General features: G+C 38.3%; 1 protein-coding gene across 6 annotated transcripts in view; it reads left to right on the forward strand.

The window, feature by feature from the left end:
• LOC113170032 (RNA-binding protein Musashi homolog 2) overlaps positions 1-16,518 on the forward strand; it is a 197,017-nt gene extending 180,499 nt beyond the window's left edge. For 3 of the 6 annotated variants that reach the window (XM_026371894.1, XM_026371895.1, XM_026371896.1), the window contains 3 exons: positions 11,131-11,285; positions 14,962-15,032; positions 16,146-16,518. In XM_026371894.1, coding sequence (XP_026227679.1) covers positions 11,131-11,285; positions 14,962-15,003 — 197 coding nt within the window. In that variant the 3' untranslated portion in view covers positions 15,004-15,032; positions 16,146-16,518. Of the gene's footprint in view, positions 1-7,061; positions 7,242-11,130; positions 11,286-14,961; positions 15,033-16,145 lie in introns of all 6 variants that reach the window. The other 3 variants (XM_026371891.1, XM_026371893.1, XM_026371892.1) reach the window with 2 other exon arrangements.
• The last annotated feature ends 2,951 nt before the right edge of the window (positions 16,519-19,469 follow it).

Consider the following 19,469-nt stretch of genomic DNA (forward strand, 5'->3'; position numbering starts at 1 on the left):
GTGCCGTGACAATGTGGAAGACATTTTCCATCCCTGACAGAGGGCACTTTCACCCTACTCCTGATGCTCAACAGACAAAATGACAGCATGCTGACTTCCCTCTCCATGACAGACCACAGCTGATGACAAGGTGTATTTTAGACTTCTCACTGTGGCCTGCCACTTTCAGCAAACAATACCCTACATGCAGCTGTAGTTATGTACCGTAACCAGAAAAGCCATTGTAAACTCTGCACCATCTTTCAAACTTTGTTTAATGGAAGATACAGTATATATTTCTGAGCTTTTCCTGATGTCTGTCGAAAACTACTCCTTCAGAAAGAAGAAAATGAAATATGTAGTAAGTGGTTACTACTCGATGAGGCAAGACAAATGTTTTATTTAGTGAAGGTAAAGCACTAAAAGATGCTTTTTGTCGAGTTGGGTCTACAGTGTGTGTTTGAAGATGGTGAGACATTTTGCTGCCCTGATCTCTACTAAGGTGCAAAAGCACTGGTATTTTCTTTTTGCGTTTGAGAAACTGTGGCTTCAGGCAACTAGATCTGACTAGTGTACAGTTTACCATCGCCTGGAGGTGCCAGTCCATACTTGGCTTTGTAGGCTTTTGAACCTGACTTGAACTATGACAGAGTGCCAGTGAAGGATGCAAAGGGCAATCACATGATATCAGTCAGAGGGACTGAACATCTATATAATTAGGCCAGCAAGGAGGAAATTGCTAATTTGCAGATTAATAATGCGTGCACCAGCACCTGGGCTGCATTTTGGACAAGTATACTATACTATACTCTAAATCTGCACATCTGAACTGGACACAGTTGTTGTTTTAGCAGAGATTGATAGATAGTTTAAATTAAATTAAATTGAATTACAATCAATATGCGGACATTTAACGAATGTCCAGCTTGTGTAATGGATAGAAAATATCACTCATTTACTCATCTTTTAAAAGACTACTAGTTATGTTTTCTTCAATTTAAATAGACCTCGCTGAAATCTCCTGTGCTATAGCATTGTCAGATAAAAACTGAAAAAAATGCAAGTGATGCAGATGGTTCTGACAGTCCAGGGAGCTTCACAGGTCCCAGTCTACCCTTGTTGAGTGTTTTCCAGAATCCCTCAGAGCTTTTTGGGAAGCTCAAATGTCAGTCTCAGCTTACCTGCAGTGTATGCAAATCCCTGTTCAGCTGCATTTAGAGGTCTGGGTACTTTCTATTTACAGTACGTCTGGTTTGACTCAGGTGTTCAGAATTGAAATTGCTTTGATCAGTGTTGTGCACAGTACAAATTTCAGAAGTATCCAGATCCACTTTCTTGGGACTCTGGTCCTAACATTCCTTCCCTCAGTCAGTTGTTGCTCTTTCTTTTGTTCTCTCTTTTACTCATCTCATTTCTTTCCCTATCTCTTTTTTTCACCAATGAAAAGAACAAAACTCATGTGACAGACGTTTCCAAATTAAGATCATTATCAATTTCCTCCCAACAAGCTCTGTGATCTTCGGCTGTGCCGGAGAGGAGCCCAGGATTGGCTGTGTGCACTGAGCTTAATCAATCTGGCTCTTAGTGAGCTCAGGTCCATTTGTCCCAGATGCTAATCTGCAGAGCACAGCTCTGAGGCCAGAAGTGCTTTACATGTATTTGGTGCAAAATAACATGAGCAGGCATGCCAAGCTCATCCTGCTTGGGTTTTTGTCTAAGGCCCAGGGAAAGATGTGACACATCAGGGCAAAGTGTCCCTTTGCGCCTCCACCACGAAGCAGTGGCTCTCACAGCTGTGGGTAGCAGATGCTTGGAGGTTACAGGCACAGGCCTTCAGGGACATCACCACTCTGCCCTCCAGGGGCTGCATACATAACACACTCTCCCAAGAAAACTTACTGACAGCATAATGGGAGCAGGGTGTTTTGTAGTCGGGCTTTTAGATTCACTTATGAAATATAGAATACACCAATCCATTTATTTTTAAAAGACATTATTGAGAACATTACATTGAACATCTTTGTAAAACAACTGCGTATGCAACATGGAAATTGCATGATTTCCTGCATATCTCTCTTCATCATTTTGGTGAGATTTATGAGATAAATGCTTTCAAATGTCATTTTGTCAGTTTGTTTACATTTTTCTGGAGAAGCTAATACCTCATCCATTTAGTGTTTTCTAAATGACCATTAGTACTGTAGCCAGTATCACGCTCAGATTTCAGTCATAGTGAGTCTTAGATTTCTTCAGACCACATAAGCCTGACCAGACATGTTTGAAAAAATGTGTTCAGCCAAAAGGCCAGGGCTGTCAGCTCTGAACCTGCTCACGATAGGATAATCTGTGTCGACTGTCGATAACTGAGTGCCCTTTCTCAGTCCCAGCTAGACCACACAGGGCAAAATCCACGTTAAAATCATTTTGTGTTGCCTCTGTGGGCTTCCTTTCAACAAATTGGTGTGAACTGATTTACTACATTGTTGCATGTTGTTTTACTCATTAAACCTCTTCCTGTGTTACTTACCACAATGATTCCCCAACCAAAGTTGAAGGTAAATATAAATCAATATCTCTGTTGACTTTGTCCATTACTGGAAAGAACAACAAGAAAAGGGAAAAGCAGGCATAAAATGAATAGTAGAAAAACAGAGGCCTGAGTATGGGTGAGTAAATGCAAGAAGAAATCATCTGTTAAAATTCATTAGCCAAGCTTCTCTGAACACAAAATGACAAGACATTAAATATGTATTATTTATGAAATGTCTGTGCTCTCTGAAAAGGGTGTCTAGTGCTGTTAATTACTCAGCCGTTCATTCAGAAAAGATTATTTCAAATGGAAAGTGAAAGTAAGGCTAGACACCAAAAGAGCTGTTGGTTTCTTTCACGCTATTTTTAAATGACATTGGTGAAAATGGAAAAGCTAATTATGGTAGCTCTAAAATTCAAATCTAATTTGAGGAGCAGCGTGTCAGGTTTATTGACATCTTCTGAACAGTGATGTGGTTTGATGGTCACCAAGGAATCTCACAGGCGCCGCTAGGGAAAGACAGGACTAACTGCATGAAAAAATTTGTTATTTGCACTGTTTGGTAATGGAGTTTAATATTTCAGAATTCCCTGTGTTTTGACTGTAGTGTGTTTCAGCATCCACTAAATAGAAATGGATCAAAAGTTGCATTTTGTTGATAACAGAATCCAAATTAGTGGCACTTCTAAATGATGGGCATGCAAATATGATTTATTTTAGCAAATCTAACCTTTAACAGCATGAAAATGATTACGAACACAGGTTTTGATTATGCTGTGGAGGGAACTGTTTTGTTAACATTTGGATTTTCTCTATTTAAGTGTGTATTTCGTGCTTAATGTCTTGAGTTTCCGTGGGATTTAAAAGAAACATAATCACAAACTTGGTGCAGACCACTGGCAAACTTATGAAAATATTTTTCACGTCCTGAAGTCCCAGAAGGGCAGGGAGCATGACGCTATATTTTATCATCAGTGTGATTAGTTTTATTTTCCATGTAGTGAGAAAAAGCGCAGCAGGACTTTCAGGGTTTGTGATTCCTCCTTAAAGGCAGTCACCTGGTAAAGTGGGAACGAGAGCAGGGCATTTATCCACTTAAAGAGAGCCACCCCAATGATGTCAGTAACAGATGATTCCAAGACACTCCCCTCCATCTCCTCGCAGCCAGCTTTGGTCACTGAGGGCAGAAGGGAAAGAGGGTGGGGGTAGGGGAGATAATTACCAGTATAAATGAAGCCCTGTGAACGATTTGCACTGCTGGGTCCCCTGATCTAGTCTCCAAGGCAACCTCAACACGCTCATTTGTTTTGTAGATGAGTAATTACATCCAATTAGTGGCCAGTGGAAAAAAAGGAGTCCAAGAAAGGCCCATTGTTCTGGATAGATTGTGTGAATATTAATAGTGGGACGGTCTGAGGCACAGTGATATGATCGGTGATACTAATGCAGCTGTGGGCTCACTCTACCCAGTCTCATCCTGCATAACAGATCAGATAGCCACTGATGAAAATATATCGCTCTGAGAATATGTGCCTGCATGTTTGTGCATGAGTGTCTGAGTTGTACTTTCCTCCACCTGCCTCCGTCTGGTAAACAAAGCCATTCTCTGCACTGAGCGTGCCACACCTGGAGACAGTGTAGCAGCATATAGTGTTTCAAACTTTCCAAAGTTACATTGCCTGGTCAAATGTTACCTCAAATCTCTGAAGACCACTTGATATTCAATTCAATTCTGTCTTATTTAAATAGTGCCAAATCACAACAAAAGTCAGCTTAAGAAAGTCAACCTAAAAAAAACATGATATGTATGTGTATGTTTTACTCTATGTGTACTGAATGTCATGAACACCTGGCTGCATCCTATGGTGTGATGGTTGTAATAGATGTAAGAGTAAATTACATACAGACATGGACAAACTGTTGGTACGCTTCTGTTAAAAAAAAAGAAAAACTAAAATAACTTAAAACTGACAAAAATAATAATGAATCAAAATTTGCTAAAAATAATGAATGAATGGACAATTGATGACAAATTGAATAGACAGATAATATGAATGGTAACCAAAGAGCCCAGAAGAACTTCCAAAGAGATTAGAGGTGAAATCCAAGTTCAAGGTACATCAGCGTCAGATCACACCATCAGTCACTGTTTGAGCCAAAGTGGAGTTAATGGAAGGTGACCGAGGAGGACTCCACTGTTGAAAGCAAATCATAAAAAAAATGAGATAATGCATATTGACAATCCACAAAGCTTCTGGGAGAATGTCCTTTGGACAGATGAGACAAAACTGGAACTTTTTGACAAGTTACATCAGCTCTATGTTCACAGATGCAAAAATGAAGCGTACAAAGAAAGTGTACACTGTACCTACTGTGAAACATGGAGGGGTGTCTTAAATCTGTGCAGGATAAAATGAAATCTTAAGATTATTATCCATCATTTTTGTCCAGGCCAATTTCATTAGTTTGTTTTGTTTGAAACGCAATTTCTGATTTTCGTGAGTTAATTTCTAGTACATTTCAATTTATTTTTACTTTTGTCAGTTTTAAGTTATTTCGCTTTCTTTCTGTAATGAGACTGTAAGTGTTGCCTTTATTTTGCATAGGAATTAGTTATTGTTTTGAATGACACTTTAAGACACTTTGATTGGAATGTTTAGCAAAGGCAGGATGACACTTTCTGTGGAAAATGTGGATTTTAACCCAAATTGGTTGCTCCTGACAAATTTTTGAATTGGGCTTCTGTGAGATTGGTTGTCAGAAACTTTGCTCGAGCTGTTTGAGCAGTTCCACAGTGTGATTCCCAGTGTCAATGCCAAAAGATATCTTACAAACTGTAGTGAGCTTGTTTTAATATTAATGGATTGCTATTTTACATGTTTGGGCTAAAACTGCTGATATAAAATCGAACTTTACTGTCTTTTTGTAAATATTGCTGGTCGTCTTGTTTAAATAATCTATATTGAAATTATCACCTTTATTGGCCAGGTATGCTAACAATTAGGCATTTGCTTCTGCTCGTTGGTTACTCTCGAGAACAGTAAAAAAGATTCAACAACAGCGATTAAACATATCTGTAATGTGAAGTATGTGAATCTAAAGTAGAAAGTGAATGCATCTTAGTTCCTCAAAAGTAAAACCTTATTTCACATAAAAATATCTTCCCTGTCTAAACTATATTTCGTAGGGCCTCCTTGTGAATTCCCAATAATATGGTTTGTGCTTTTGTCAAATGTCCCCCCTCCCCTCCCATTATAATTATTCCATTGATCCAGTTTCCCTCATTAGCAAGGCCAATCAATTTTCAGTGACATTTGTCTAAGTGAAGTAAATGGAATGATTGCTTCTTGAGCTTTGTTCAATGTGTCAGACATTATGTGACATACGTGGGAAGCCTGCCGTATTTGGAGCCTATAATTTGATGAGTGGGCAGACAGCCCACAAGTGGTGAGATCAGAGTACTAAAAAGCATCAGCGGAGAGAAACATGGCTGGTGCTTACATTCCATTTGGCAGAAGTGGACTGTCTCACTCTGAATGGGGAGAGGTGAAGTGGCTTTGAATGGCTATTCGCTCCAGGACCCAAATAAATAATAAAAACACACACGCACGGCAAGGGAAACCCAGCATGGAAAAGCTGGTGTCACCAATCTCAGTCCCTCCCGAGTAGATTAACTCTGTTATCAAAGAGGTGCGAGAAGGAGCTGTTTCTTTTAATTGCACTCTTTATATGAGCAGCTTGTTTCAGATTAAGAGGACAAGCAATAAATGTCAGCACGACTTATTGCTGAATGACATTTTCTAAACTGTTGATAATCCACCATCTGTGTCAAAGAGAGAATCGTTCGAAGGGGCCAATCTGAGACGTGCTTCGAGTACTTAGTGCACTTCAGAATGCCTATCATCAATAAACATGAATGTCTCTGTATCTCATTCAAATAAAAATCTTATCATCTGTTGCTATTGGTAAGAGGGGAAAAAAGCTTTAAATTAATTATTGATTGGTGCGCTTTGTGTTTCTTTTCATTTAAATGACAAAAGCTTCCTTCAGGTATTTCAACAAAGCATTGTCGGTTTGAAATGAGAAATGTATTGACCTGTGCTTTAATGATGCTTCAGTTTTATCTCATTCTTTAGCGATTGCAAGAAAACATGGGCGACACTGGTCAGTTATGCAAAACATCAAAGCTGTGGCCCCACTTTATATTTTGATGTATTTCACTGTGTGTTAGTCGATTTGAATCAAGTCAAGGAAAGAGAGTAAGCTCGGGGAGAGATAAAACCTAAGGAGAATTGTAAAGCTAGTGTATACAAACACAGACCCTATGCCAGGGGGCCTGGACACATGGCAGGAGCTGCTGGGGAGGGAAGGCAGGGAGGGCCACTTAAAGCAGACAAAACACAAGGATGTAAAATAAAACAAACAAAACGGTGTAACACACCACCAAGCTATGCTCAACAATCTGGACATTGATTTTGACAATGAAAAAGTTGATTTCCCCAATGATGGAGTCCCCTCCCCTCCCCTCCCCACCCTATACTGTATCTCCCAGGCCTCCCCGATTATGGGTTTTACTCTGCGCCCAGTGACCAGAGGGGGGGGCCCTGTTCCTTTGCTGACTATGGCTCCCTGGGGCCCCAAGCGGCTCAGATGCTGCACAGTGAGCATGCCACCTCCGCCTGCAACTCCCCCCTCCAGCACCTACACAGCCCGGATCAATTTAAGAACCCAGGTTTGTATATGCGCATCTATCTCATCCACGTTTTGGACTTTTCAGTTTGATTCATGACATTGTTTCATTGCGGATAATCTAAAAAACTTCTTTGTTTTCACATTTTCTCTTACTTTTGTTAAGGAAAGAAAAGAAAAACTCCCCCCCCTTAAAACTATTTTCAATGTCTTGCTGACAGAATAGCATTGCATGTTTCCTCCTCCTCCTTTTTTTCAAATTTCTATGTAGATTTTCTGTTTCTCCATGAAGTTATGTTCCAGCTCCTGCTTGCACATAAGGGGCCGACACATACAGTACAGAATGGAAACCTTCATTTGCATGTGAACAAAATAACTTCTGATGATATCAGAGAGTACACTGACCTCTCTATCACAGCTCTGGTTTATGTGAATTTTGAACAGCAAAAGAGTGAGAGTGAGTGTCTTTTTTTTTCTCCTTTGAGTCCTTTAAGTATTCAAAGCGTAAGAATGATTGCTCATGTGGTTAGTGTGTGAAATCAGTCGAAATGCTGAACACTTAATAGACAGCATTTTTACATAACACAGCCATTACTTAATACATAATTACAAAACAAGCACATTTTCATCTTCTGAGCTTCTTCTCATGCTCTCTTATCTACCTTATGTAATCATAGCTTTCAAAAGCCAGGGATGAGATCCCACTGGCAAAATATACTCCACGTTGACATTTCAGTAACTGCATGCGTGGCATAAAAATATAAATCCATGCTATTTCTTTGAGAGCAGACACAGTTAACAATTAGCCGTTTTAATTTAGAGCAGGATGCATAGTTTTATATGCTGGTTTGCACTGACATGATGTACAAATGATGTTTAGTGTAAGTTTGTAATTATGTAAGAACATTTAGTTTTTAGTTTAGACAGACTGCATGGGATTAGGTAGATGTGGCTTGTTTGAGATAGCGTCCACACAGCAGTTAGCTCCTCATGTCAATATTCTAAAACATAATTTGTTCTCAGAGCTTCACCTGGCTAGATACAGGGAATAAATGTGTCACTGCTGGGCATGAATCTTGTCACAGCTTCCAGTCTTGTGCTGTCCACTTCACAATGGAGCAGCAAGAAATGTTGAAAACATAAGGGGTCATCCCATCATCCTTTTGGACAGATAAATTAAGTATCTAAGTGTGGGGCCAACTTTTCCTCTGATGGTTAAAGTGTTGGTCAGCTGCCCCAGGCAGCTGTTGACATTTCCTACAGACTCTCCATATGGACTTCAGCACAGCAAATAACAAAAAGCACAAAGGCAAGCTGTAGAAATACAACGACAAGACCTGAATTTCTGAAGAAGGCCTGCTGTAGTTTACTTCCTATAGGTCTGTTAATACATATGAAGGGTTACATTTCATACACAGCTGCACAGCGGGGGGAAATGAGTCATTCCTTATATACACTCTGCTGCCTTTGTCGATGTTGATTCTGTAGCCTGGTGATTTATAGTACATTATAGCTGACAGAGGGGTAGAAAGGATTTTGTGCCACAAGTCGGACCACCTGTGTTTTTTTATCAGCAGCTACTCTAAGTTACACCAGTGGTCTCTGTTGATGTTTTGTTGTTTTTTGTTTGTTTGTTTTGAGTTTTGTTTGGTTGCTAATGCACAGGTTTATCCAAAGGACAAGTTAAAATCCTTAGTGAGTCCACATGATTTGCAGACAGACAGAGTAGAATTTATATTTGTAGCCAACCTTGAGCATAATGATACAAAATTTAGAGCCAATAATACTGTTCATTCAGATATTTTTCTTTGGTTTGGTTTGTTTTAGGTAGATAAAAGCAAATATAAATGATTGATTATCAGGAAATGTAATTTATTTTTTGTGTATATTAGAGGCCTTATGATGATAATAAACTGGAGGTCATAGATTACCCATATTTCATTTATCGCTTCATTACTGTTTAAATGCTGTGGTGAGCAGACCTGCTCTTGAAAACAGCTTGAATCACAGGAAGGAAGACTGTGCTGTGCAGATTCCCAGGCTGAGAACAAGATAATGTCCAAAGGCAGTTTGATGACAAATATCATTGATAATTTTTTGTGTGTGTGTGCACAATGCCAGTATCTATACTTCAGTACTATGTTTAAGTAAATTAAATCTTAGAAACAGAGGGAAGCAACACAGCAGACAGAGGTCTGTATACAGTGAGACATTCATTAATCCAGGTCTTTCCATTTGTCTTAGTCAGGTCACTCTCAGCATCTTATTTATTTCTGTACTAAAAATATAGTCTGTACGTTTTAGAAATATATACCAACACATTAATCTGCATTAAATAGATTATTCAGAACAACAGTCTGACCCACATTGCACTTGGAGTTGTTTTGCTCCCAAAGCTAAATGCAGAACCAGTGCAGGCCTTACACTTAGAAGAAAAAGGCCATTTCACAGAGAGAGGGGTGAGCCGCACTCTAATAAAAATCACCAGTCATAGGAAATGAGGATTTCCATTTGAGCTGAAAAAAATCCTTAATTATATAATAAGCCAGCCTACTGGGGACTGGGCAGGCAAGATAAGAGCAGTGGCTGCTCAGTGTTAAACAGCAAAGTCCTTAGTTAAACAGCAATGTCAACTGCACTAGTTGTGTGTTTAGTGAGATGACTCCTGTTTACTAAAGTGCTATACACAGATATATGAGGTATGTTTTCAGGCCTCTAATAGACCTAACCAGTCCAAACTAGCTTTACGTCAAATACGATGACGATGACACTTAGGTTTTTACAGCTTGTGCATCCTGAAATCGTGCTGTCTTCATACTACAAAGATTTTCTCTCAGGGGTTCATGAGCTCATATATGCACAAGATTTAGTATTTTCTGTGGTCAGATCATTTTTCTTTTTAATGCAACTGTACAGTTTTTTTTTTTTCCAAAGTCTGTCTGTGGATAAGGGTGAAGCAGAGGGTTATATGAAGCTGATAGCTGAGGAGATTGCTGTTAAGAGATCACAGCATTTTTCTTTCTTTCTTTTCTTTTTTTTTTTTTTTTTGTCCTGGTATTGCCAGTGTTATTGGCCTTTAGTAGGCATCTGGATTTTCAAAAGACATTTTATTAGTCTGTATTGCTCTTTCTCACAGTGCAAGGGTGGTAAGTCATGTACAGTATTTCTTTTTTATCCCCCCAGAGTTTGGACCTGCAAATGAACTCGAGTCAAGCTTTCATATTTCCTCCTTATGTCTCCGTCTCTTGTCTCACATACCTCTTTTGCTTGATGCCTGAAGTTGCTCCAGCTAACTGAAAAGCTGAAAGATGCAGCTGAAAGTATTGAGATTATTTTTAGTAGGTTTCTCCTTGTATCTAAAATCACATGGTTGCTTAAAAAAATAAAAAAAGCAAAAGTCTTCAAACTGGCTCAAGTGCAATCTAAAACTCTCAATACAATAATCTGGTGTTACTATTCTTATTCAACAGCCAGTGTTGTTTTAAAAGTACTCCTTCATATTATGCATGGCCACATTTACACTGCAACCTTACTAGTTTCTTAGCATGGTGGAAGTATTTCTAGCAATGTGCTTCTTTTGTGTTGTGCATGATTCTAAAAAGTGAATGTTACTCCTATGCATACTGCACACAGCATGTAGATAATATTTAAAATAGCATCCTGGATTCACCCTCAGTTTTGTTTGTTTAAAATGATATTAAAGTAAAATCCTGCACAATTTTGTCATTTGATGAAATTTAATATGTATTTTTATAAACAGCAACTGTCTGTAATCTGCAAAATGAACTAAAATCAAGTCCTTTGAGTCCAGTGAATCCAGTGATGTGTTCTTTGATTGAGATGTGCTCATTTTAGTCATAGAAAGCAAGAATTGCACTGGTTAGCGTTGGGTGTTTCTGAGCTGCACCGCTTCCTGCTGTGTTTGTATGCAGGTACCAACCCATCAAGGCCCGGAGGTTTCCCAGGTGCTAACAGTCCAGGGCCTGTGGCTGACCTGTACGGACCTAGCAGCCAGGATTCAGCTGTGGGCAACTACATCAGCGCTGCTAGCCCCCAGCCTGGCTCTGGGTTTGGCCCCAGCATCACAGTGAGTAATCAAATGCAGACTTTCTGTCGTGTCTGACCTTGATCTCAGTTGCCTTTTAGACACTAAGCCAATACACACTGCTTGTGATTGTGATTATGTAAAGAGTAGAGCTTTCTAGTTGTAGGCCCCCTGAGCTAACTACCACCTGCCTCTTAACATACATCCTAAATGCAAAGAAACTGTTCAGTTGAAGAATGTAATTCGTTTCTCTGCAGTGAGGTATGTGCTGAGTTCAGGAGTCTCATAGACATGTTGTACATCAGGGTAAACCTTTGTCTTATCTCTGAATGTTATTTGTGTCAAATGAAAATGTTTATTCCCCTCAGCAGTTGCACAAATCACCTCACTTCAGACCCTGTGTCCCCTTTCCAGAACAAATTTCCCTTATTTTTAGAAACCCATCTGTCCCAAAGCTTTAGTTTGCTCCGTCACTAGGACAGTGCTTCCGAGCAGATTTAGTCTCTCCCAGTGTCCTTGTCCAGGTGCCGCTGCTCTTTTCCTCTTGTTGATCAGTAATTTGCCAGTCTGTTGTTATGTCTACTCGTAAGTGTAAGACTATAAGTGCTAATAGAGGTAACAGTAAGAAATATGTTCTCAGTCTGACAATCTGTCTGCATTTAATGGACGAGCAGTAATCTGTTAACAATACCCCCTGTTCTACACACTGTAATCACAAAGGAGGCAAAAAATACTCTCAACCCATTGTTTCTGACAAACAGTGCGCCACTTAAGTATTGTTAAACCCAACATAATCTTAGCTTCAGTAAAATGTCTCAACTCGCACAAGTGATTCTGAGGAATAAGCTCAACCATCAGGATCTCACTGTCAGTACAAGAACGAGACAGGTGGTCTGACACAAAACGACGATGATCGATCAAGCTATTTGTCTGCTTCTCTCACGTCAGTCTACCTTGGACCTCAATGGATAATTAATCTCAAATGTTGCCATCTGAATTTTATGGCCCCTAGCAAGGTGTGGCAGGGCTAAGCTCTTAGACTCGGCGCCAGGCTTGTTGGTGCATCTCTGGACTGTTTTACATGGCTGAACTGAGTGACACGGTATAGGTAATGAAAATAACACCTGCTCTCTGAAAGAAGCTAATTAATGCATGGCTTAACTGAGGTGGAATAACGACAAACCCATTAGTACTTCAAGCAGGCACTGTAAGACTACAGGGTGAAGGCCCTTTTTCGAAACTTTATAGTCCACATCATTAACTTGAATTTTCCAGATTCATTTGAGGTGTTTGTGGTATTTTTATAGTTACTCGTTGTTTTTATGGCATGTTTACTGTTTTATATGCCCGTAATAGTGGTTCTAGTTGTCCTTTTCTGGACAAAATGTGCACAACATTTTGTGCATCTTTATTTGAGAGAAATCGTGCAGGAGATTAATTAATTAGTGCTGCACGTGGAATCCGTGGCGGTTAAGCGAGATGAAGTGAATGTAAGACTTACACAGCAATACTCATGCATTTTGTGTATGCTATTGTGTCACTGGGAGCAAATTGCTTATGATAAAGAAAATTGCTCATTTTAATTTGAGCAAATATGTGTAATTGATTTATGATATCCAAACAAAAACTGAGTTTAACTGGAAAAAAAACAGAAACATTTCATTGGCTTTCTGCTTCCTAAGCAAAGCTTCTATTATTAATTGTTTTAGGTCCACTGGCTATCTGCCAAAATCTGTTGGTCTCAGTGTAGGAAGCAAAATATTTGTTGTGAAAGACCAGGCTGGCTCATTTTCAAAGCAGATTTACCAGCAGATAGTTTACAGATGGAAATGAGGCGATTTGTTTCCATTTGTTTGAACAGTTCATAACAATAGTTTAGTGCTGAGTTGGAGAATGTAAAACAAGTCTTTCAATGCAACAGACGACATATAGAAATGTTTGGCTGCTTTATGAGATAGATCACTGCACATATATATGTGAATATAACATATTTTACCCATATCATTTAGCACAGGTTTAGATTCCCATAGAATGTCAGATTGTGCCTATGATACTTTCACGTGTGAAATCACCATTTCAAAATTACCCAGTGAATCAAACCGAGCGCAATAAAGCAGAGAGATGATGCAGCAGCCCTTTGACTTCCTGCTCTCGGCAAGATGATCTCTCTATTCAGAACATTAAAATAGTAAATGATTCAGAACTAAAATGTGCTTTATAATTCATTTCTTTATTGCGGGTGCCGTTGAAGTGAATACACGTAAGATCATCATGTGTCAGAAGCTCATGGATGACTTCAGATTCACTGATTTGTCCCTTGCGTTTACGCTCCAGCGATTTAGCCAATATCAAAACAGCCTCTGTGAAGAAGCAGTAATGAACTTAGCTGTTTTTTTTTTTTTTTAATGCAAGACAATTACACAGCAATTAGTTGATTGGGGTGATAAAGACAGATAATCGCTGTTGAAAGTGCTTCTCTTTTCACTGTTGTTGTTAAAATCCAAGGATTTTTACAGACCTGTCAGCAGCAAAGCTCAGTGTCCTGATAACAGAACTCAAACCCACTCTGATCTCCCTAAGGAGTGTTCATGAGCCTCTGCTCTGCATGCCTTCACTTCCAATCAGTTGTGTATGTTAGCATGAATGGGGATTCTGTATGTTATCATTATTATCATCTCTATCATGATTAAATTTGGATTATTCTTCAGTGAGCTCATTGTAACCGGATAGAATGAGGTTTGAAGTGTCTTAGCGTTGAATGAGTAATACTTGGCGTAGTCATTTCCCAGTGTGTTTTGCTACACTTTAACTTCACTGTAGGAATAAAGAAAGAACCTGTATAATACAATCAGCCACAGCATTCAAACCACATGCTTAGTAATGTGTAGGTCCCTCTGTGCCACCAAACAGCTCTGTCATTTGGTATTTGGCAGCAAAATACCAGTTCCATAGCGCTGTGTCTCTCAGTTCAGCCACGGTATCTTCTCTTCTTAGGTAAACAACCCACACTCACCCGGCCATTGACATGAGAGAAAACACGTTACATTTTCTCTCCACATGAGAAAACTGAATTCATCAGACCAGGTCATCTTGTTCCATTACTCCATGGTCCAGTTCTGATGCTCGCGTGCCCGTTGTAGGAGCTGTTGACAGTGGACAAGGGTCAGCAAGGGCACTCTGACCAGTTTGCAGCTATTGACCAAGCTACAATGCATTTTGTTCTGACATCTGTTGGTCATGGCCAGCATTACATTTTTTAGCAACTCCCCTATTCACATCAATGACTGCTGGGCACTGATGACCCTGTCACTGGTTTACCTGTTGTCCCTCCTTGGCCCACTTTTGGTAGACTGGGAACAACCCCACAGGACCTGCAGTTTTAGAGATGTCCTCACAGTTGTGTAGTAGTCACAATTTGGTCGTTCAGGGTAACTCAGATCTTTGTAACACTTTGATCACATCAACTTCAAGAGAGGAATGGTCTTGCTGTCTGAAATAGCCCACTGCAATGAGATAATCAGTGTTATTCACATCTGCTGTCAGTGGTTTGAATGTTGTGTCTGACCGGTGAAGATGACAATAGTCTCCTGCTCTGCTGCTCAACATGATCAAATTGAATCAGAAAGTTCACATTCATGCTAGCTGAAAAGTTGATATGATACTCACTTTTCTGTCCTTGAAATGCATACTGACAAACGCACTAACTGTACACTTTTAGGGCCCGTTGATTGCGACAGCTTTTACAAATGGATACCATTGAACAGGTGGCCGGTTGCCATCTCATCAGAGGTATTGCATTTTATTTACTGTGCATTTCTCTCTCCTAATACATGTTCATCACCTCATTCGTTGTTTATTCATCACCCTCAAAAATGACGGAGCTGGTAGTAAAGTGTGAGTGTGACAGAAGGTTTTGTCCCAGCACAGATCAAGACTCTGTGAGCAATATGATGTTTGGGATGCCTTAACAAAAGAAGAAAGAGATCATCACTCATTTTCTTTTTAATCTTGGTCAACTTGTTTGCGTGACTTACTGTAGGAAAAGTTTATTCTTAAGTCACACACACACATACTGTACTACCAGTTCTGCAGTTTTTCTTTGCTTCTACATCTTAACATTTGGAAAATGTTTCCATCCTAAAACAGTATGTCACATGCCAGCTTATAATTTTGTGACCTAAACTGTGATTGCCAAATGACAGAACTGCAATCATACTTCTTCACCACTGTGATTAAAACAAATCTAAACGCCAAAACATTTTTACTGCAGTAAAACCGAAATGGCTTGAATAATGAAATATTTCCCAAAGAGTAAATGTTCATCATTTTTCCTGATGTCATATTTATTTTGCTACTGCAACACTTCCTTTTTGCTAACGTCCTTCATCTTGTTTGTGCTGTAGATCCCCTCTCATCTATAAAACCCATTCAGAATGTGTTGACATTTTCTCTGCTTGCTGCTAATTTCTGTACTGTACATACAGTGTTTGATGTGTGTGGAACTTCTTTGTGGATACATGTTTAAATATTGTACAATGGGTTATTTCCAGCTTAGCAGTTAATTCAGATAAGCATTACAATAATTGTAAGAATCCAAAGCAGCAGCATAGAGAGTATAGATGATTGCTGAATTAATATTGACTTTAAAAATGTGAACATACATGTACCAAGTTAGAAACTGTAATTATATATATAAACTATTCTATTCTGTGCCCACAGCCACGGTAAGTTTTGACATGGCGTCCAAACCAAGTCGTGTTATTGACAGATTATCATAGATTTCAGATCACAGATCACTAAATAGCTAATCTTAGAACAGTAATTAAGGTCAGGATCAAGCAAATTCAATGAATGTTTTCTAATGCTTTTGCCATTTGTTCCTTTTTCCCCTTTATCACCCAGCAGAGTATTTCTGGTGGCCCAGGAAAGACAGGACGAAGTTTCTAATTGGCTTTGTGTGCAGGTGATGCTAATCCAACGTCAAGCACTACAGCATCACCCAGGCAAAAAGCACGAAAGTTGGAACCATATGAAGAAGAAAAGAAAACGTTAGTCATCTCAGAAAAATAACAACTGCTGTACTATAATCCAAACCTCCTATAACTTTACAACCTGGTTTGGTATGATGTTTCACATCGATTTCATTCACCTGTTTTCTTCCTCTGTTACCTTTGGTTTTAATTAGTTTTTAGAATTAATCATTTTAGTTTAACCTTAATTTTGTGTCATTTTGTTTTATCTTCTAGTAATTTTGTGTAAATGGACTTTGTTTGAAGTAGGGGGGGGGTTGGGGGAGTTGGGGGTGGGGGGGTGCTCATGGCTAAGACGCTAAGAAGTCTTGTCTTCATCTTTGTACCAGATAGTGTAAAGGAGAAATGATGGGATGTTCTATTCAGTCTTTCCGCAAAAAAGAAGCTCAGAGAAAGACTCAGTGAAAAAAAAAAATTACATTTTAAGGAAAATTTAAAGAAGGTATCTAAGTAATAAATCTTAGTAGCTGTTTTATTTCTTGTGATGTCTCATTGTTAACCATAATTACCTATTTTTGGGCAATACAAAGAGGACTCCAATATTTTTATGGTCCTTTTTTATAAGTGTTGTTTTTGTTGTTTAGAAATATATATATATGCTATAACAAATTTCATATAACTACATTGTGAATTCAAACTTGAGAAAAAGAAATGTAGCTGTACATATTATTCCAGTCACTGCATATAACCAACTCAGTGAGAGAATAGCATATTTTTGTGATGGTGTGTCAAAAGAAACTGTTATAGCGTGTGAATAGAAGAAAAAGCTGTAAACCGTTATTATTCTCCTTTTTCTGCTGGAAGACGGTATAACGACCCCGGAGAGACACAGAACAGAACACACTCGCTCTGTAAATACTGAAGCTGAATCATTTTACAAGTGTCATACCAGCAAATTTACAAACAACAAGATAAGTCAACACAGTTTTAAGACATTAGAAACAGAAAAAAAAAGAGCCTGATTGGTATCTTTTAGTTTTTTGTTGAGATATCAGTATCAGTTCAAAGAGACGGAGAAACAAAAGAGATGATTGAATCCAAAGCACACTGTACTTAGATGTGAAGATCAGAACTTGAACCAGGCATTTTCCAGTGCTCTGTGCATCCTGACACTTTTATACTCTCGAGAGGAACGTATTAGATGTATGTTATTGTTTGTTTCATCCTGCTTGTTCCTGATTCGTTTTTGGGACACGATATCTGGGCTCCGTGCTCGAGCCTTTATGTGATGCTTGTTCTCTGAATCAGTTCTTTTTTGAATGAATTAGGAAAGTAAACATTTTGATACCATACCTCAGCCTTTGTGACTTCTATTGTGGAATCATTTGGCAGGTTTAATTTATTCTAGTGGCAAAATAAATGAAAACACTGAAAGGTAATAACGCGAGTAATCATTGCACTGTGAGTAGTAAAGTACAGGCCATTTTTTTCCTATTTGCACATGTATATGTTGGCTTTTTAAAAACGGCCCTGTGCTTTTGGGATAGTATGAAGGATTTTTAGGGGTTAACGTATTCTCTAGTAGACAAACACTTCAAAGTTTTGAGGTGAGTTAACAGTTTGGGAAATAGTAACAGATAATGTTGCGGTGTACACTTGGATTTCTTTATATCATCTAAAGATATTTATACAGGGTCAAAAGATGACACTGAATTATTCACAATCTGTCGCTGCGCCAGGTTTTACACAGTATGCGTGGTTAATGATTTGACTCATGACAAACATTTATTAATAATAGTAATAATATGCTCCAGAGTGCAGTCCAGTTTCATTGTCATTGATGGAATGAATGGTGTGTCTTCTGAAGTACTTTACCTGCTGCAGATCTGTATCTGTCGTTTTCATTTTTTACCCACTTCTTGTCTTTTATTTCAAAACAACCAGGTAAAGAATTATGCTGGATACTTCTAAAGTCGATGATATGGAGGTGTGATCAAGTAATAATTTAAAGAGTAAAGAGAAAGAAAAAAAAAAACCCTTGTAATGTTCAAATGTAAAAGAAAATAAGAAATACAAAACTATAAAAAAAAAAAAAGAAAGATGCTTCTTTGCTGATTTCAAGTTTAATCAGAGTTTTATTGATACTTTGTGGTTTATATATTAATAATTGTAATATACTATTAAAATGTACTGTGCATCCATTGCTTTCTCTCTTTCCATTCCCCATCCTCAGAGATCCTACTATCTTTTGTTGATCATTCATGTATTTCATTAGTGTGTAAAGAAATCACAGTTAACTTGTAAACAGAGTGCTGTCTTTGATACCAGTGTAGTGCTCTTTGTTGTTCTCCCTTGCTCTACCTCTCCTTTCTCTCATATTTATCCCCCTCGCTCTTTTTCTATCTCCTGTAATTACAAAGTAGATGTTATATAGGACTCATTAATATAATACTTGTAGTGAATAGTGGATTTAGGACCAGTCAAGATAGACCTTTCTCTAAATAATCATGTTATTCACATATTTGCAGACATTTATTTTGATAGAGGTTCACTGTAATTTATTCCCTGTATGTTTTTATTTTCAGTGTTTTCCACTCTCACATGGTTTCAGCTAACCAAAGCTCTCATGGATGAACAACAGAGAAACAGTTGCTGTAAGATGGAGTTGTACACAAGGCATTATTTGGATCCCCACCCTTGAATGTTTTAAATGGGGTGTGCCATACTACCTTAAATGCTAATGCTAGATATGCAAAACTTTTATTTTTGGTAATTTTTTTAAGAGGGACACAAGCTATATTCATGGGGGGAACAACGTAGGCCTATGTGAAAAATATTTCCTATTTTTTTAAGCAGACATCACCACAATCAGTTCTAGTGCTGTTTAAATAATCCATTATAGCTTTTAATTAGTTCTCTTTAGTTAAAACTGCTTACAAACTCTTATTTCGCTCAAAAATGTTATTAGGTACTTTAAATCTGAAGAGTCTTTGTTTTAAAAAGTATCAAAGTGAAACAAAATTACTACAGAAGAAAAGCGTGACTTGAGGTGCACTAACTTTCCTCTACATATTATGTCAAAGGATTTTGAGAAATCAGATGAGGTTAGATGTGCACATGCAAAAACAAACAAATTATAAAGCCAAATAGCAGTAAACATCCATTATGTTCAAAATGTTAATATTTAATTTATTTCTCTTCATGAGGTCTTAAAATTGAATGTTGTTACATATAATACACATAATAAATAACATTA

The sequence above is a fragment of the Anabas testudineus genome, chromosome 14, assembly GCF_900324465.2.
Source record: "Anabas testudineus chromosome 14, fAnaTes1.2, whole genome shotgun sequence".
Lineage (NCBI taxonomy): Eukaryota > Metazoa > Chordata > Actinopteri > Anabantiformes > Anabantidae > Anabas > Anabas testudineus.